The sequence below is a fragment of the Chlorocebus sabaeus genome, chromosome 10, assembly GCF_047675955.1.
Source record: "Chlorocebus sabaeus isolate Y175 chromosome 10, mChlSab1.0.hap1, whole genome shotgun sequence".
Taxonomy (NCBI): domain Eukaryota; kingdom Metazoa; phylum Chordata; class Mammalia; order Primates; family Cercopithecidae; genus Chlorocebus; species Chlorocebus sabaeus.
In genome coordinates, this window is record NC_132913.1 from 58,643,732 (window position 1) to 58,659,660 (window position 15,929).

General features: G+C 39.9%; 1 protein-coding gene across 11 annotated transcripts in view; it reads right to left on the bottom strand.

The window, feature by feature from the left end:
* The window catches only part of METTL8 (methyltransferase 8, tRNA N3-cytidine), a 180,016-nt gene that overhangs the window by 100,247 nt on the left and 63,840 nt on the right, over positions 1-15,929 (bottom strand). For all 11 annotated transcript variants that reach the window (XR_012094219.1, XR_012094218.1, XR_012094217.1 and 8 more), the window contains exon 3: positions 15,724-15,815. Coding sequence is in view for 4 of the 11 variants with exons in the window: in XM_007965331.3 (XP_007963522.1) it covers positions 15,724-15,815 (92 nt within the window). In the remaining 7 variants the exon portion in view is untranslated. The remainder of the gene's footprint in view (positions 1-15,723; positions 15,816-15,929) is intronic.

Below are 15,929 nucleotides of genomic sequence, written 5' to 3' on the forward strand. Positions count from 1 at the left end.
AACTCCATAGTTCCCATTAATGTGTGAGAGCTTCTGAGACCCCACGGCTTGGTCAATCATCATAATTATGATTATGAGACAACAAACACCTTCAGTGTATGATTTAATTTCCTGAACTGCAAGAGTATCTGTGTTAACAGGGGAATTGGAGGAATTACTGCTCTGACCATGAGTGAAATATTCAGTATCAAGCTGCTCGTAAGGCAGGTCAGTACTGATAAAATAATATAGTGTGGAGAAATCTGCCCTGTCTTCATCTTGTCTAACTGACTTTCTAAACAGGTATATTAATGACTAATTTTTCTTGGAGGAAAATTTTTTTTCTTTTTTCTTTCCTAGGTTGGTGATTCAGAGTTAATTGCTTTATGCCAGTGGCAGTAAGAGGGATGTAGCGATCTGTGCAAGTACAGCCCAATGAAGCAAATTCTCAATTATTCACTTATTAAATTCAATATTGCTGAGAGAAAGAAGGAATATGCACACTAACCATCCTTAAATATTCAGAATTCATTTTGAATCACACTGAACATCACAACTAAGAAATTGAATTAAACCATTTATGTATGACATAATATGATTAATATGAATTATGAAAATTTATTCTAGGTTTCCATGTAACAAAAAGCAATTTAAAGTTATTTTTGCACATCAATTACGCAAATACCTGAGCTCTCAAAGTTGGAAATTTCCACACATCAGTGAGAAAATTCATTGTCTAATAAAAGAAAACTCTTTAAACTTATGAAATTAAAAGTATGTTTCTAAGAGCACTGCATAAAATTTTAAACAAAGTCAGCTTATAAACAAATAACCTAAATTTATAAGCGTAAAACTTTTAGCTACTCTCTCCATATTTTTTTTTCACATAGAACATCCTCTCAATGGTAAGATATTCACAAAGTGAAGTATAGTGAGACTCATTCTTTTGCTTGACATAGATAACTTTCCATAGGTAGTTAATTACAGGATATTTTAAAGTAAAAATAGTAGCTGCTTTTGTTATTCAGTTGAAAAGACTCACTACATTTGCTAAATAACTGAGATATGACACACTGGAGATATTTTTTAGGAAATTATAAAATATAATTATGTTAACTCAAAAATTGCCAAATGTATCTTTCATTTCTCTGAATTAACTTGCTTCTAAAATAAATTTGAGCTATAGTAAAATTGAAAATAAATTACAAAAAGGAAATGTGGAATTAAAAATCATTAATCTGGGCAATCTTATTGAAAGAAATGAGGGCCTGGATGCTATACTTTTTTTTATTTTTTGAGACAGGGGCTTACTCTGCGCCCAGCCTGGAGTGCAGTGGTGCAATCATAGCTCACAGTGCAGCCTCCACCTCCTGAGCTCAAGTGATCCTCCTATCTCAGCCTCCCAAGTAGCTGGGACTACAAGCACATGTAACCACGCCTAGTTAACTTTCAAATTTTTTGTAGAGATGGGGTCTCACTGTTGCTCAGGCTGGTCTCAAATTCCTGGGCTCAAGAGATCCTCCCACCTCAGCCTCCCAAAGTGTCGGGATTACAGGTGTGAGTCACTGCATCCGGTCCTAGATGCCATATACATTTTAATCACAAAAATGAAATGTCAACCATCCTGCAGCAAGACTATTATTTGTGATGCATAATTTCTTACTTTCAGATTGTGAGAGTGTTTCCTGACTTCAGTTCTCACCAACAGCTGAGACAATATGTGAGAAATGGGAAATGGGAGTGACAGGAGAGCCTGAGACACACAGAGACCAAAAGAAATGTGCCAGAGAGTTGGCCAGCATGGGAGAACAACCAGTACTTCCTCCCCGTTGCATCAAAATAAAGTGAGATAAGATCAGTAAACAGTGCTTCTGCTGTATAATAATCTGCATATAGAATACTCTGTGATGGGACAACACTGGCTCTTTCAAAGACTTAGGACTTGCCTAGATAAGAAAAGATGGTGGTTCACAGAGGCACTTGCCGAAGAGCCAAGTCACGGCTTCCTCTGGGTTCTCACAGTGTTTGAAAGTAGAGCTTTTAAACAATCTATTTGCCTTGACCCATATTCATCAGAGACATTAAATATCAAACCCGAAGCCTCACCCAGGGTGCTGCAGACTGGCACATCTGTGATCCCTAGCAGAAACTGCACTGGATGACCCTCACTGTAACGTCCTGCCACTCAACATGGTTCCTCAGAACAAAAATATTCTTCCTTTGCCACCCTCCGGGCAGCCTCAGTTATTGCTCAGTGCGCTCTTGCTTACGTGTGATAAGATGGTCACCCCCATAATGCGTTCCTTCTCCCTGCAGTGGTCCCCTGAGAGGTATGAAGTCCACCACACTGAAGTGTTACAGAGGGGATGCAGAAGGGACCTAGCAGAAGCCTCTACCTCTTTGAGTCATTTTGACATGGAATTTTTTGTTCTGTGTCTCCACAGCAGTCAGAAAACTTGCACAGAAAGAGACTGGACATACTAATAAGCAAATCAAATGCTTCAAAGTGGTATCATCAACCCTCTCCTGCCTGCCTTTCCTGCTTCTACAGAGAGAGGCCAGTCACCACCTTTCTATTTCAGTCACACTACGGTTCTATAGGAACTGTCATTTTCCTTTACTGTGGTTTCCAAGGCCCTAAAATAACCTTCTCATTAGCTTCACTCAAGTTCATTGTTAACATAAATAGGACAAAATAGGCAGCCACATACAGAGGACTTTAAGGGAACATTATCAGCACTGCTCATCTATTTATGTTCTAAACAGAAATATTCAAAATAGGGCAAAAAAATCCTTGGTTTTTCCTATTACCAGGAAATATATTGTGGATAATTTTTAACTTCCTGGAAATGAATTAAGATGGCTGACAACTTTTAATTCAGTTTAGGCTTGACTCTGTCTGTCACATCCAGGTGGCCACTAGCAGAAGCTTGAGTAATGCGGAAAATATGTCCGTGTAGCTGCTGGCAAAGAAGCAAAGTTATACTTCCTCAGAAACAGCGTGATAGAGTTCCTGCAGAGGAATGCAATATTGGCTGATTTGTAAGCAGTACTGCCACTGGTATGCACCCTCAAATCCAACTCTAATACTCCCTGGCTGTATTCCCTCAAGGACTTCATGGTTGAAGCTCATAAAAATAGAATGATGTCATTGTAGATCAGGTGCTCTTCATTTCTGTCCATCCTCCAGGATACAATAGGGAGCTTAGGAGGAGGATGGAGAACTGGCTCTATGGAATAGCAAATGATACCAGAAGATAAGATAGGTAGACACTGCCCTCTTCACTAGATAAGGGCAACTAATGAGGGCAGTCTCATTAGCTTAGGCTCCCCTAGCTACCACTGCTTCAAACTTTGGCCTCAATTTGTAGACTAAAGTCACCAGAACAAAAGTTAACTACCAGTGGGATTAGTGATCTTCCCTATACTTGGTTTACACAGAGGAATGCTAACATCTTTCCCTGGGGAGTTCCAGGACAGTTGATCAATCTAGAAACAAAACTGGATCTCAGGGGTTGGAAACTTTTTTCTGTAATGGGCCAGATAGTATTTTAGTCTCTGTGGGCCAGTTGCAACAGTCTTTGTTGCAACTACTCAATACTGTGACTATAGCTCAAAAGTAACCACAGACATCACGTCAACAAATGAGTGTGTCTGTGTTCCAATAAACTTAGTTACAAAAACAGGCAGCAGGCTGGATTTGGACCATAGACTATAGTTTGCTGACCCTTGCTTTATCTAACGGTTACACTGATATTGCCACAACAGTGACCAAAAAACGATGACCAGAACCAAGTTGTTCTGGCAAGACTAATCTACTGTATTAAAAGCCAGAATAGCGGCCCTTATGGGCCACTATTTGTGGGATTAGTGGGGTCAGGGGTCAGGGGGAGTACTGTAATTGGGAAGGAGCACATGGAAGCTTCTGGGTTAACAGTAATATCTGTTTCTTGAGGTGGGTGATGTTTACATAGGTGTGCTCACTTTGTGAAAATTAATTGAACTATGCGAGAGTTCATTTATGAGTTGTATAAATTTCTGTGTCTATTTTATAAACTATTTTTAAAAAGGAAAAAAAAAGAACCAATATGTTCTAAGGGAGAAATCATTTTCAGAAAAATAAGGCAGAAAGTCCTATGAAGAGAATATAAGAGTTGGGCAGAGTGTCTGTGGGTTCCCAGTTATGCAATGAGGACGACACAGGCCAAGTTCTTTTGTTTGTAGTGTGCTTTTTTTTTTTTTTAATTGTGATTAAAAACCACATAATGTAAAATTTAACATCTTAACTATTTTAAAATGTATAGTTCAGTACCGTTAAGTATATTCGCATTGTTGTGAAACAGACCTCCAGGATGTTTTTATCTTGCTAAACTTTAACTATATACCAATTAAATGACAACTCCCCCTGTTATGGAAAAGTGTTTATGAAATAATATGAGGTTAAAAAAGTAGATCCCCAAATTATATATGTATTATAATTATAACTGCTTAAAATTATGTACACATTGGGTAAAAAAAGTTCTAAATGGTGAACTAAAAACAATTATGTTAGAACAGTAGGATTAAGAGGGAATTGTCTTAAATTTTCTACATTTCCCCCCTTTCCTGAGCCCTTGGCAACCACCATTTTTCGTTCTATGAATTTTACTACTTTCGATGTCTCAAATAAGTGGAATCATACAGTACTCGTCTTTTTGCGATGGCTTATTTCACTTAGCATAATGTCCTCAAGGTTCATCCATGTTGTAGTATGTGACAGGATTTCTTTCCTTTTTAAGCCAGAATATGATTCCATTTTATGTATACACCACATTTGTTTTAACCATTCATCTGACGATGGGCATTTTAGGGTACTTCCACTTTTTGCCTATTGTGAATAGTGCTGCTACGAACACAGGTGTGCAAATATCTCTTTGAGACTGCTTTCAATTCTTTTGCATATAACCCAGAGGTGGGATTGCTGAGTCATATGGCAGTTCTATTTTTTATTTTTTTAGGAACTTCCATACTGTTTTCCATAGCAGCCACATCATTTTACAATCTTGCCAACAATACACAAGGGCTCCAATTTCTCCAAAGTCTTGTCAATGCTTGTCATTGTCAGGTTTATAAAACATTTATTTATTTTTATTGATATAAATATTTTCAGGGTACATGTGATAATTTAATACCTTCTAATGAGTGTAATTGGGATATCCATCAACCTAAATATTTGTCTTTTCTTTTTTTTATTATTATTATACTTTAAGTTCTAGGGTACATGTGCACAACGTGCAGGTTTGTTACATATGTATACATGTGCCATGTTGGTGTGCTGCACCCATTAACTTGTCATTTACATTAGGTATATCTCCTAATGCTATCCTTCCCCTCTCCTCTCACTCCTCAACAGGCCCCGGTGTGTGATGTTCCCCATCCTGTGTCCAAGTGTTCTCACTGTTCAGTTCCCACCTATGAGTGAGAACATGTGGTGTTTGGTTTTCTGTCCTTGTGATAGTTGCTCAGAATGATGGTTTCCATCTTCATCCATGTCCCTACAAAGGACATGAACTCATCCTTTTTTATGGCTGCATAGTATTCTATGGTGTATATGTGCCACATTTTCTTAATCCAGTCTACCACTGATGGACATCTGGGTTGCTTCCAAGTCTTTGCTATTGTGAATAGTGCCGCAATAAACATACATGTGCATGTGTCCTTATAGCAGCATGATTTATACTCCTTTGGGTATATACCCAGTAATGGGATGGCTGGGTCAAATGGTATTTCTAGTTCTAGATCCTTGAGGAATCGCCACACTGTCTTCCACAATGGTTGAACTAGTTTACAGTCCCACCAACAGTGTAAAAGCGTTCCTATTTCTCCACATCCTCTCCAGCACCTGTTGTTTCCTGACATTTAATGATCGCCATTCTAACTGGTGTGAAATGGTATCTCATTGTGGTTTTGATTTGCATTTCTCTGATGGCCAGTGATGATGAGCATTTTTTCATGTGTCTGTTGGCTGCATAAATGTCTTCTTTTGAGAAGTGTCTGTTCACATCTGTTGCCCACTTTTTGATGGGGTTGTTTGATTTTTTCTTGTAAATTTGTTTAAGTTCTTTGTAGATTCTGGATATTAGCCCTTTGTCAGATGGGTAAATTGCAAAAATTTTCTCCCATTCTGTAGGTTGCCTGTTCACTCTGATGGTAATTTCCTTTGCTGTGCAGAAGCTCTTTAGCTTAATTAGATCCCATTTGTCAATTTTGGCTTTTGTTGCCATTGCTTTTGGCATTTTAGACATGAAGTCCTTGCCCATGCCTATGTCCTGAATGGTATTGCCTAGGTTTTCTTCTAGGGTTTTTATGGTTTTAGGTCTAACATTTAAGTCTCTAATCCATCTTGAATTAATTTTTGTATAAAGTATAAGGAAGAGATCCAGTTTCTGCTTTCTACATATGGCTAGCCAGTTTTCCCAGCACCGTTTATTAAATAGGGTAATCTTTCCCCATTTCTTGTTTTTGTCAGGTTTGTCAAAGATCAGATGGTTGTAGAGGTGTGGTATTATTTCTGAGGGCTCTGTTCTGTTCCATTGGTCTATATCTCTGTTTTGGTACCAGTACCATGCTGTTTTGGTTACTGCAGCCTTGTAGTACAGTTTGAAGTCAGGTAGCATGATGCCTCCAGCTTTGTTCTTTTGGCTTAGGATTGTCTTGGCAATGTGGGCTCTTTTTTGGTTCCATATGAACTTTAAAGTATTTTTTTCCACTTCTGTGAAGAAAGTCATTGGTAGCTTGATGGGAACGGCATTGAATCTATAAATTACCTTGGGCGGTATGGCCATTTTCACAATATTGATTCTTCCTATCCATGAGCATGGAATGTTCTTCCATTTGTTTGTGTCCTCTTTTATTTTGTTGAGCAGTGGTTTGTAGTTCTCCTTGAAAAGGTCCTTCACATCCCTTGTAATTTAGATTTCTAGGTATTTTATTCTCTTTGAAGCAATTGTGAATGGGAGTTCACTCATGATTTGGCTCTCTGTTTGTCTGTTATTGGTGTATAGGAATGCTTGTGATTTCTGCACATTGATTTTCTATCCTGAGACTTTTCTAAAGTTGCTTTATCAGCTTAAGGAGATTTTGGGCTGAGACAATGGGGTTTTCTAAATATACAATCATGTCATCTGCACAGAGGGACAATTTGACTTCCTCTTTTCCTAATTGAATACCCTTTATTTCTTTATCCTGCCTGATTGTCCTGGCCAGAACTTCCAACACTATGTTGAATAGGAGTGGTGAGAGAGGGCATCCCTGTCTTGTGCCAGTTTTCAAAGGGAATGCTTCCAGTTTTTGCCCATTCAGTATGATATTGGCTGTGGGTTTGTCATAAATAGCTCTTATTATTTTGAGATATGTCCCATCAATACCAAATTTATTGAGAGTTTTTAGCATGAAGGGCTGTTGAATTTTGTCAAAGTGTTTTCTACATCTATTGAGATAATCATGTGGTTTTTGTCTTTGGTTCTGTTTATATGATGGATTACGTTTGATTTGCATATGTTGAACCAGCCTTGCATCCCAGGGATGAAGCTCAGTTGATCATGGTGGATACACTTTTTGATGTGCTGCTGGATTCGGTTTGCCAGTGTTTTATAGAGGACTTTTGCATCGATGTTCATGAGGGATATTGGTCTAAAATTCTCGTTTTTTGTTGTGTCTCTGCCAAGCTTTGGTATCAGGATGATGCTGGCCTCATAAAATGAGTTAGGGAGGAGTCCCTCTTTTTCTATTGATTGGAATAGTTTCAGAAGGAATGGTACCAGCTCCTCTTGGTACCTCTGGTAGAACTCGACTGTGAATCCGTCTGGTCTTGGACTTTTTTTTGTTGGTAGGCTATTAATTATTGCCTCAATTTCAGAGCCTGTTATTGGTGTATTCAGGGGTTCAACTTCTTCTGGTTTAGTCTTCGGAGGGTGTATGTGTCCAGGAATTTATCCATTTCTTCTAGATTTTCTAGTTGATTTTCATATAGGTGATTATAGTATTCTCTGATGGCAGTTTGTATTTCTGTGGGATCGGTGGTGATATCCCCTGTATCATTTTTTATTGTGTCTATTTGATTCTTCTCTCTTTTCTTCTTTTCTTCTTTATTAGTCTTGATAGCAGTCTATCAGTTTTGTTGATCATTTCAAAAAACCAGCTGCTGGATTCATTGATTTTCTTGAAGGGTTTTTTGTGTCTCTATCTCCTTCAGTTCTGCTCTGATCTTAGTTATTTCTTGCCTTCTGCTAGCTTTTGAATGTGTTTGCTCTTGTTTCTCTAGTTCTTTTAATTGTGATGTTAGGGTGTCAATTTTAGATCTTTCCTGCTTTCTCTTGTGGGCATTTAGTGCTATAAATTTCCCTCTACACACTGCTTTAAATGTGTCCCAGAGATTCTGGTATGTTGTGTCTTTGTTCTCATTGGTTTCAAAGAACATCTTTATTTCTGCCTTCATTTCGTTATGTACCCAGTAGTCACTCAGGAGCAGGTTGTTCAGTTTCCATGTAGTTGAGTGGTTTTGAGTGAGTTTCTTAATCCTGAATTCTAGTTTGATTGCACTGTGGCCTGAGAGACAGTTTGTTAAAATTTCTATTATTTTACATTTGCTGAGGAGTGCTTTACTTCCAACTACGTGGTCAATTTTGGAATAACTGTGATGTGGTGCTGAGAAGAACGTATATTCTGTTGATTTGGGGTGGAGAGTTCCGTAGATGTCTATTAGGGCCGCTTGGTGCAGAGCTAAGTGTAATTCCTGGATGTCCTTGTTAATTTTCTGTCTCGTTGATCTGTCTAATGTTGACAGTGGGGTGTTAAAGTCTCCCATTATTATTGTGTGGGAGTCTAAGTCTCTTTGTACATCTCTAAGGACTTGCTTTATGAATTTGGGTGCTCCTGTATTGGATGCATATATATTTAGGATAGTTAGCTCTTCTTGTTGAATTGATCCCTTTACTATTATGTAATGGCCTTCTTTGCCTCTTTTGATCTTTGTTGGTTTAAAGTCTGTTTTATCAGAGACTAGGATTACAACCCCTGCTTTTTTTGTTTGTTTGTTTTCCATTTGCTTGGTAGATCTTCCTCTTTCCCTTTATTTTGAGCCCATATGTGTCTCTGCATGTGAGATGGGTCTCCTGAATACAGCACACTGATGGGTCTTGACTCTTTATCCAATTTGCCAGTCTGTGTCTTTTAATTGGAGCATTTAGCCCATTTACATTTAAGGTTAATATTGTTATGTGTGAATTTGATCCTGTCATTATGATGTTAGGTGGTTATTTTGTTCGTTAGCTGATGTAGTTTCTTCCTAGCATCAATGGTGTTTACAATTTGGCATGTTTTTGCAGTGGCTGGTATCGGTTGTTCCTTTCCACATTTAGTGCTTCCTTCAGGAGCTCTTGTAAGGCAGGCCTGGTGGTGACAAAATTTCTCAGCATTTGCTTGTCTGTAAAGGATTTTATTTCTCCTTCACTTATGAAGCTTAGTTTGGCAGGATATGAAATTCTGGGTTGAAAATTATTTTCTTTAAGAATGTTGAAAATTGGCCCCCACTGTCTTCTGGCTTGTAGAGTTTCTGCTGAGAGATCTGCTGTTAGTCTGATGGGCTTCCCTTTGTAGGTAACCTGACCTTTCTCTCTAGCTGCCCTTAACATTTTTTCCTTCATTTCAACTTTGGTGAATCTGAAAATTCTGTCTTAGAGTTGCTCTTCTTGAGGAGTATCTTTGTCGCATTCTCTGTATTTCCTGAATTTAAATGTTGGCCTGCCTTGCTAGGTTGGGGAAGTTATCCTGGAGAATATCCTGAAGAGTGTTTTCCAACTTGGTCCATTCTCCCCATCACTTTCAGGTACACCAATCAGATGTAGGTTTAGTCTTTTCACATAGTCCCATATTTCTTGGAGGCTTTGTTCGTTTCTTTTTACTCTTTTTTTCTCTAAAGTTCTCTTCTCACTTCATTTCATTCATTTGATCTTCAATCACTGATACCCTTTTCTCCAGCTGATCGAATCGGCTACTGAAGCTTGTGTATGTGTCACGTAGTTCTCATGCCATGGTTTTCAGCTCCATCAGGTCATTTAAGGTCTTCTCTATGCTGTTTATTCTAGTTAGCCATTCGTCTAAACTTTTTTCAAGGTTTTTAGCTTCTTTGCGATGGGTTCAAACATCCTCCTTTAGCTCAGAGAAGTTTCTAATTACCGATCTTCTGTAGCCTTCTTCTCTCAACTTGTCGAAGTAATTCTCCGTCCAGCTTTGTTCCGTTACTGGCGAGGAGCTGTGTTCCTTTGGAGGAGAAGAGGCACTCTGATTTTTAGAATTTTCAGCTTTTCTGCTCTGGTTTCTCCCCATCTTTGTGGTTTTATCTACCTTTGGTCTTTGATGATAGTGACATACAGATGGGGTTTTGGTGTGGATGTCCTTTCTGTTTGTTAGTTTTCCTTCTAACAGTCAAGACCCTCAGCTGCAGGTCTGTTGGAGTTTGCGGGAGGTCCACTCCGGACCCTGTTTGTCTGGGTATCACCAGCGGAGGCTGCAGAACAGCAAATATTGCAGAACGGCAAATGTTGCTGTCTGATTGTTCCTCTGGAGGTTTCATCTCAGAGGGACGCCCGGCCATATCAGGTGTCAGTCAGCCCCTACTGGGAGGCGCCTCCCAGTTAGGCTACTCAGGGTTCAGGGACCCACTTGAGGAGGCAGTCTGTCCGCTCTCAGATCTCAAACTCCATGCTGGGAGAACCATTACTGTCTTCATAGCTGTCAGACCGGGACATTTAAGTCTGCAGAAGTTTCTGCTGCCTTTTGTTCAGCAATGCCCTGCCCCCAGAGGTGGAGTCTACAGAGGCAGGCAGGTCTCTGTGAGCTGTGGTGGGCTCCACCCAGTTTGAGTTTCCTGGCTGCTTTGTTAACCTACTCAAGCCTCAGCAATGGTGGGCGCCCCTCCCCCAGCCTCACTGCTGCACTGCAGTTGGATCTCAGACTGCCGTGCTAGCAATGAGTGAGACTCCGTGGGTGTAGGACCCTCCAAGCCAGGTGCAGGATATAATCTCCTGGTGTGCCGTTTGCTAAGACTGTTGGAAAAGCGTAGTATTAGGGTGGGAGTGACCCGATTTTCCAGGTGCCGTCTGTCACGGCTTTCCTTGGCTAGGAAAGGGAATTCACTGACCCCTTGCGCTTCCTGGGTGAGGTGATCCCTCTCCCTGCTTTAGCTCACGCTCTGTGGGCTGCACCCACTGTCCTGCACCCACTGTCCGACAAGCCCCAGTGAGATGAACCTGGTACCTCAGTTGGAAATGCAGAAATCACCCATCTTCTGCGTTGCTCACGCTGAGAGCTGTAGACTGGAGCTGTTCCTATTCGGCCATCTTGGAACTGCACCTATTTGTCTTTTCTTCATGCTAGAAACATTTATTCTCTTCTATTTTTTTTTTTTTTTTTTTTTTTTTTGGAGACAGTCACTCAGGCTGGAGTGCAATGGCGTGATCTTGACTCACTGCGACCTCCGCCTCCTGGGTTCAAGTGATTCTCCTGCCTCAGCCTCCCGAGTAGCAGGGACTACAGGTGTGTGTCACCAGACCTGGCTAATTTTATATTTTTGGTAGAGATGGGGTTTCACTATGTTGGCCAGGCTGGTCTTGAACTCCTGATCTCAGGTGATCCCCTCACCTTGGGCTCCCAAAGTGCTGGGATTATAGGCATATGCCACCTCATCTGGCCTCTTCTAGCTATTTTGAAATGTTCAGTAGATTATTGTGAACTAGTCACCCTACTGATCCATTGAACATGAGGTCTTATTCCTTCTATCTAACTGTATATTTGTACCCATTAATCAATCTCTCTTCACCTCCCACCCCTTCCCGGCCTCTGGTAATTACCAATCTATTCTCTATTTTCATAACATCCACTGTTTTAGCTCCCACATATGGATGAGAACATGCAATATTTGTCTTTCTATGCTTGACTTATTTAACTTAACATAAGGACCTCCAGTTCCTCCATGTTGCTGCAAATGATAAGATTTCATTCTTTTTATATGGCTGAATAATATTCCATTGTGTATATATACCACATTTTCTTTATCCATTCATCCATCTGGAACAGGCAATGATGCCCACTTTTACCACTTTAATTTCACAAAATACCAGAAGTCCTGGCCAGAGAAATCAGGCAAGAGAAAGAAATAAAGGATAGCCAAGTTGGAAACAAAGAAGTCAAATTAGCCTTGTTCAAAGACAATTTTTTTTTTTTTTTGAGACAGGGTCTCACTCTGTCACCCAGGCTGCAGTGCAGTGGTGCAAAGGTGATCTTGGCTCACTGCAACCTCTGCATCCTGGGTTCAAGTGATTCTCCCACCTCAGCCTCCTGAGTAGCTGGGACTACAGGGATGCACCACCACTCTTGGCTAATTTTTTGTATTTTTAGTAGAGATAGGGTTTCGCCATGTTGACCAGGCTGGTCTCGAACTCCTGGCCTCAAGTGATCTGCCCACCCTGGCCCCCCAAAGTTCTGGGATTACAGGCGTGAGCCACTGTGCCCAGCCAACAATATGATCTTATACTTAGAAAAACCCAAAGACTACCAAAACACTGTTAGAACTGATACATTTAGTAAAATTGCAGGATACAAAATAAACACACAAAAATCAGTAGCACTTAAATATGCCAACAGTGAACAATCTGAAAAAGAAATCAAGAAAGTAATCCCATTTCCAATAGCTACAAAGAATATAAGATACCTAGAAAACAATTTAATCAGAGACGTGAAAGATCTATACAAGGAAAACTGTAAAACATTCATAAAAGAAATTAAAGAGGATATTAAAAATGGGAAAATATTCCATGCCGATGGGTCCAAATAATTAATATTGTTAAAATGACAACTCTACCCAAAGCAATTTATAGATTCAATGGAATCCCAATCAAAACACCTATGACATTCTTCACAGAAATAGAAAACAAAATAACAAAATCCTGAAATTTTTTTCTTTTCCTTTTTTTTTTTTTTGAGACAGGTTCTCACTCTGTCACCCAGTCTGGAGTACAGTGGCACAACGACAGCTTACTGCAGCCTCAAACTCCTGGGTTCAAATGATCCTCCAGCTGCAGCCCCATGAGTAGCTGGGACTACAGGCGCATGACCACAACACTTGTTTTCTGTAGAGACAGGTTTTTGCCATATTGCCCAAGCTGGTTTTGAACTCCTGGGCTCAAGCAATCCTTCAGTCTAGGTTTCCCAAAATGCTGGGATTACAAGTGTGAGCCACTTGTGCCTGGCCCCTACAATTTTTATAGAACCACAAAAGATCCAGAATAGCCAAAGCAATCCTGAGCAAAATGGACAAAGCTGAGGCCAGGTGTGGTGGCTTACACCTGTAATCCCAGCACTTTGGGAGGCAGAGGTGGGCAGATCACCTGAAGTCAGGAGTTCAAGACCAGCTTGGCCAACATGGCAAAACCCTATCTCTACTAAAAATACAAAAATTAGCTGGGTGTGGTGGTGGGCACCTGTAATCCCAGCTACTTGGGAGGCCGAGACAGGAAAATTGCTTGAGCCTGGGAGGCAGAGGTTGCAGTGAGCTGAGAGTCGTGCCATTGCACTCTAGCCTGAGCAACAGAGAAAAACTCCGTCTCCAAAAAAAAAAAAAAAAAAGCTGGAGTCATCTGACTTAAAAACATATTACAAAGCTACAGTAACCAAATTGGCATGGTACTGGCATAAAAACAGACACATTGACTGATAGAAGAGAATAGAGAACCCAAATATAATTCCATGCATTTACAACCAACTCATTTTTGACAAAAGTATCAAGTACACACAATGGGGAAAGGACAGTCTCTTCAATAAATGGTGCTGGGAAAACTGGAAAACTATAAGCAGAAGAATGAAACTAGACTCTCATTTACTATATACAAAAATCAAATCAAAATGGACTAAAGACTTAAATCTATGACCTGAAACTATGAAACTACTAGAAGAAAACATCGGAGGAAATGCTCCAGGACATTGGAGCATTTTTATTTGTTTATTTTGTCATTTGTCAAAAGATTTCAAAAGCAAAAGCAAGCAAAGCAAAAATAGAAAATGGGATTATGTCACACTAACAAGTGCCTGTACAGCAAAGAAACAATGAACAAAGTGAAGAGACAACCCACAGAATGGAAGAAAATATTTGCAAACTACCCATTTGACAAGGGATTAATGACTGGAGTATATTAAGAAGCTCAAACAACTCAACAGCCAAAAAAAAAAAAAAAAAAATCCGATTTAAAAATGTGCAAGGTTGGGGCAGTGGTTCACTCCTGTAATACCAGCACTTTGGGAGGATGAGGAGTTTAAGACCAACCTGGGCTGAGGTGGGAGGATCACCTGATCCCGGGCAAATTAAAGCTGCAGTGAGCCATGACCTCATCACTGTACTCCAGACTGGGCAACAAGACCCTGTCTCAAAAAAAAAAAAAAAAAAAAAAGGCAAAAGATCTGAATAGATATTTCTCAAAAGAAGACGTACATATGGCCAACAGCTATATGAAAAAATGCTCAATATCACTAATCATCAGAGAAATGCAAATGAAAACCACAATGAGATATCATCTCACCTCAGCGAAAATGGCATATATCAAAAAGACAGGGAATAATGAATGGATGCTGGTGAGGATGTGGAAAAAGGAGAACCTTCATATACTATTGGTGGGAATGTAAATTAGTATGACCGCTATGGAAAATAGTGTGGAGTTTCCTCAAAAAACTAAAAATACAACTACCATATCATCTAGCAATGCCACTACTGGGTATTTATCCAAAAGAAAGGACATCAATATATCAAAGAGATAACTGCACTCCCATGTCTACTGCAGCTCTATTCATAGCAGCCATAACATGGAATGAACATTTCCTGGTTTTTTTCTTTTTTTTTGAGATGGAGTCTCGCTCTGTCGCCAGGCTGGAGTACAGTGGCACAATCTTGGCTCCTGAAACCTCTGCCTCCCGAGTTCAAGCGATTCCCTTGCCTCAGCCTCCTGAGTAGCTGGGACTACAGGCATGCACCACCACGCCCAGCTAATCTTTGTTATTTTTAGTAGAGACACGGTTTCACCATGTTGGCCAGGATGGTCTCAATCTCTTGACCTCGTGATCTGCCCACCTCGGTCACCCAAAGTGCTGGGATTACAGGTGTGAGCTACAGCGCCCGGCTCTTGAGTTTTTTTCATGGTAGCATAGGCCAAGTTTTAAAAAGCCATTTATGAAGGTTGGCGAGGCTTTACCTAAATTAAACTCAAATATAAAGGCCTTCAAGAAAACTGCCTTCAATCCTTACTGAAACTTTATATTTATCCTAAAACTTCAGCACCATTTTGATGTGACTTTATCTTCTTTGCTCAAAGTTTATAAATTTGTTCAAAGTTCCTAGGAAGTGAAATGCATAATAGCATAGTAATAGCAGCATAGCAAGTGGAAAAGTTTAAAATTATGTTTTCATATTTTGTTTGAAATGCCACCCATGTGTATATCTCCCAGAAAAAGCAATAATATGACTACTCAAAGACCCAATTATAGGGTGAATACAAATTTAATTAACTTTGGTCCCACTACACTGGAAGAACTGGGAATTTTACCAAATAGAACAAGAGGAGGAAATCAGGAGAGGCTAAGAACTCTCAGAAGTAATGACATGAGGAGGAGGAGAAGTGACTAAAGCTCTGGCTCTAGGAGCTACAGCATACAGTTGGCTACCTTGCTCTTCGAGAGGGACTTGCACAGCTGAGTTTTCCTTTACTTTTTTTCTGGCTGCTCCTTCTTCTTCCTTAGACCACTGCATGTGATCCCTATTAAACAAATAAAAATAAAAAGATTGTAAAATATGCTTTATCATTGAAGAAGACAGAAAAAAGGTGACAGGGAACCACATCTTTCATTCTAGATTAGCTGAAGACAAATGA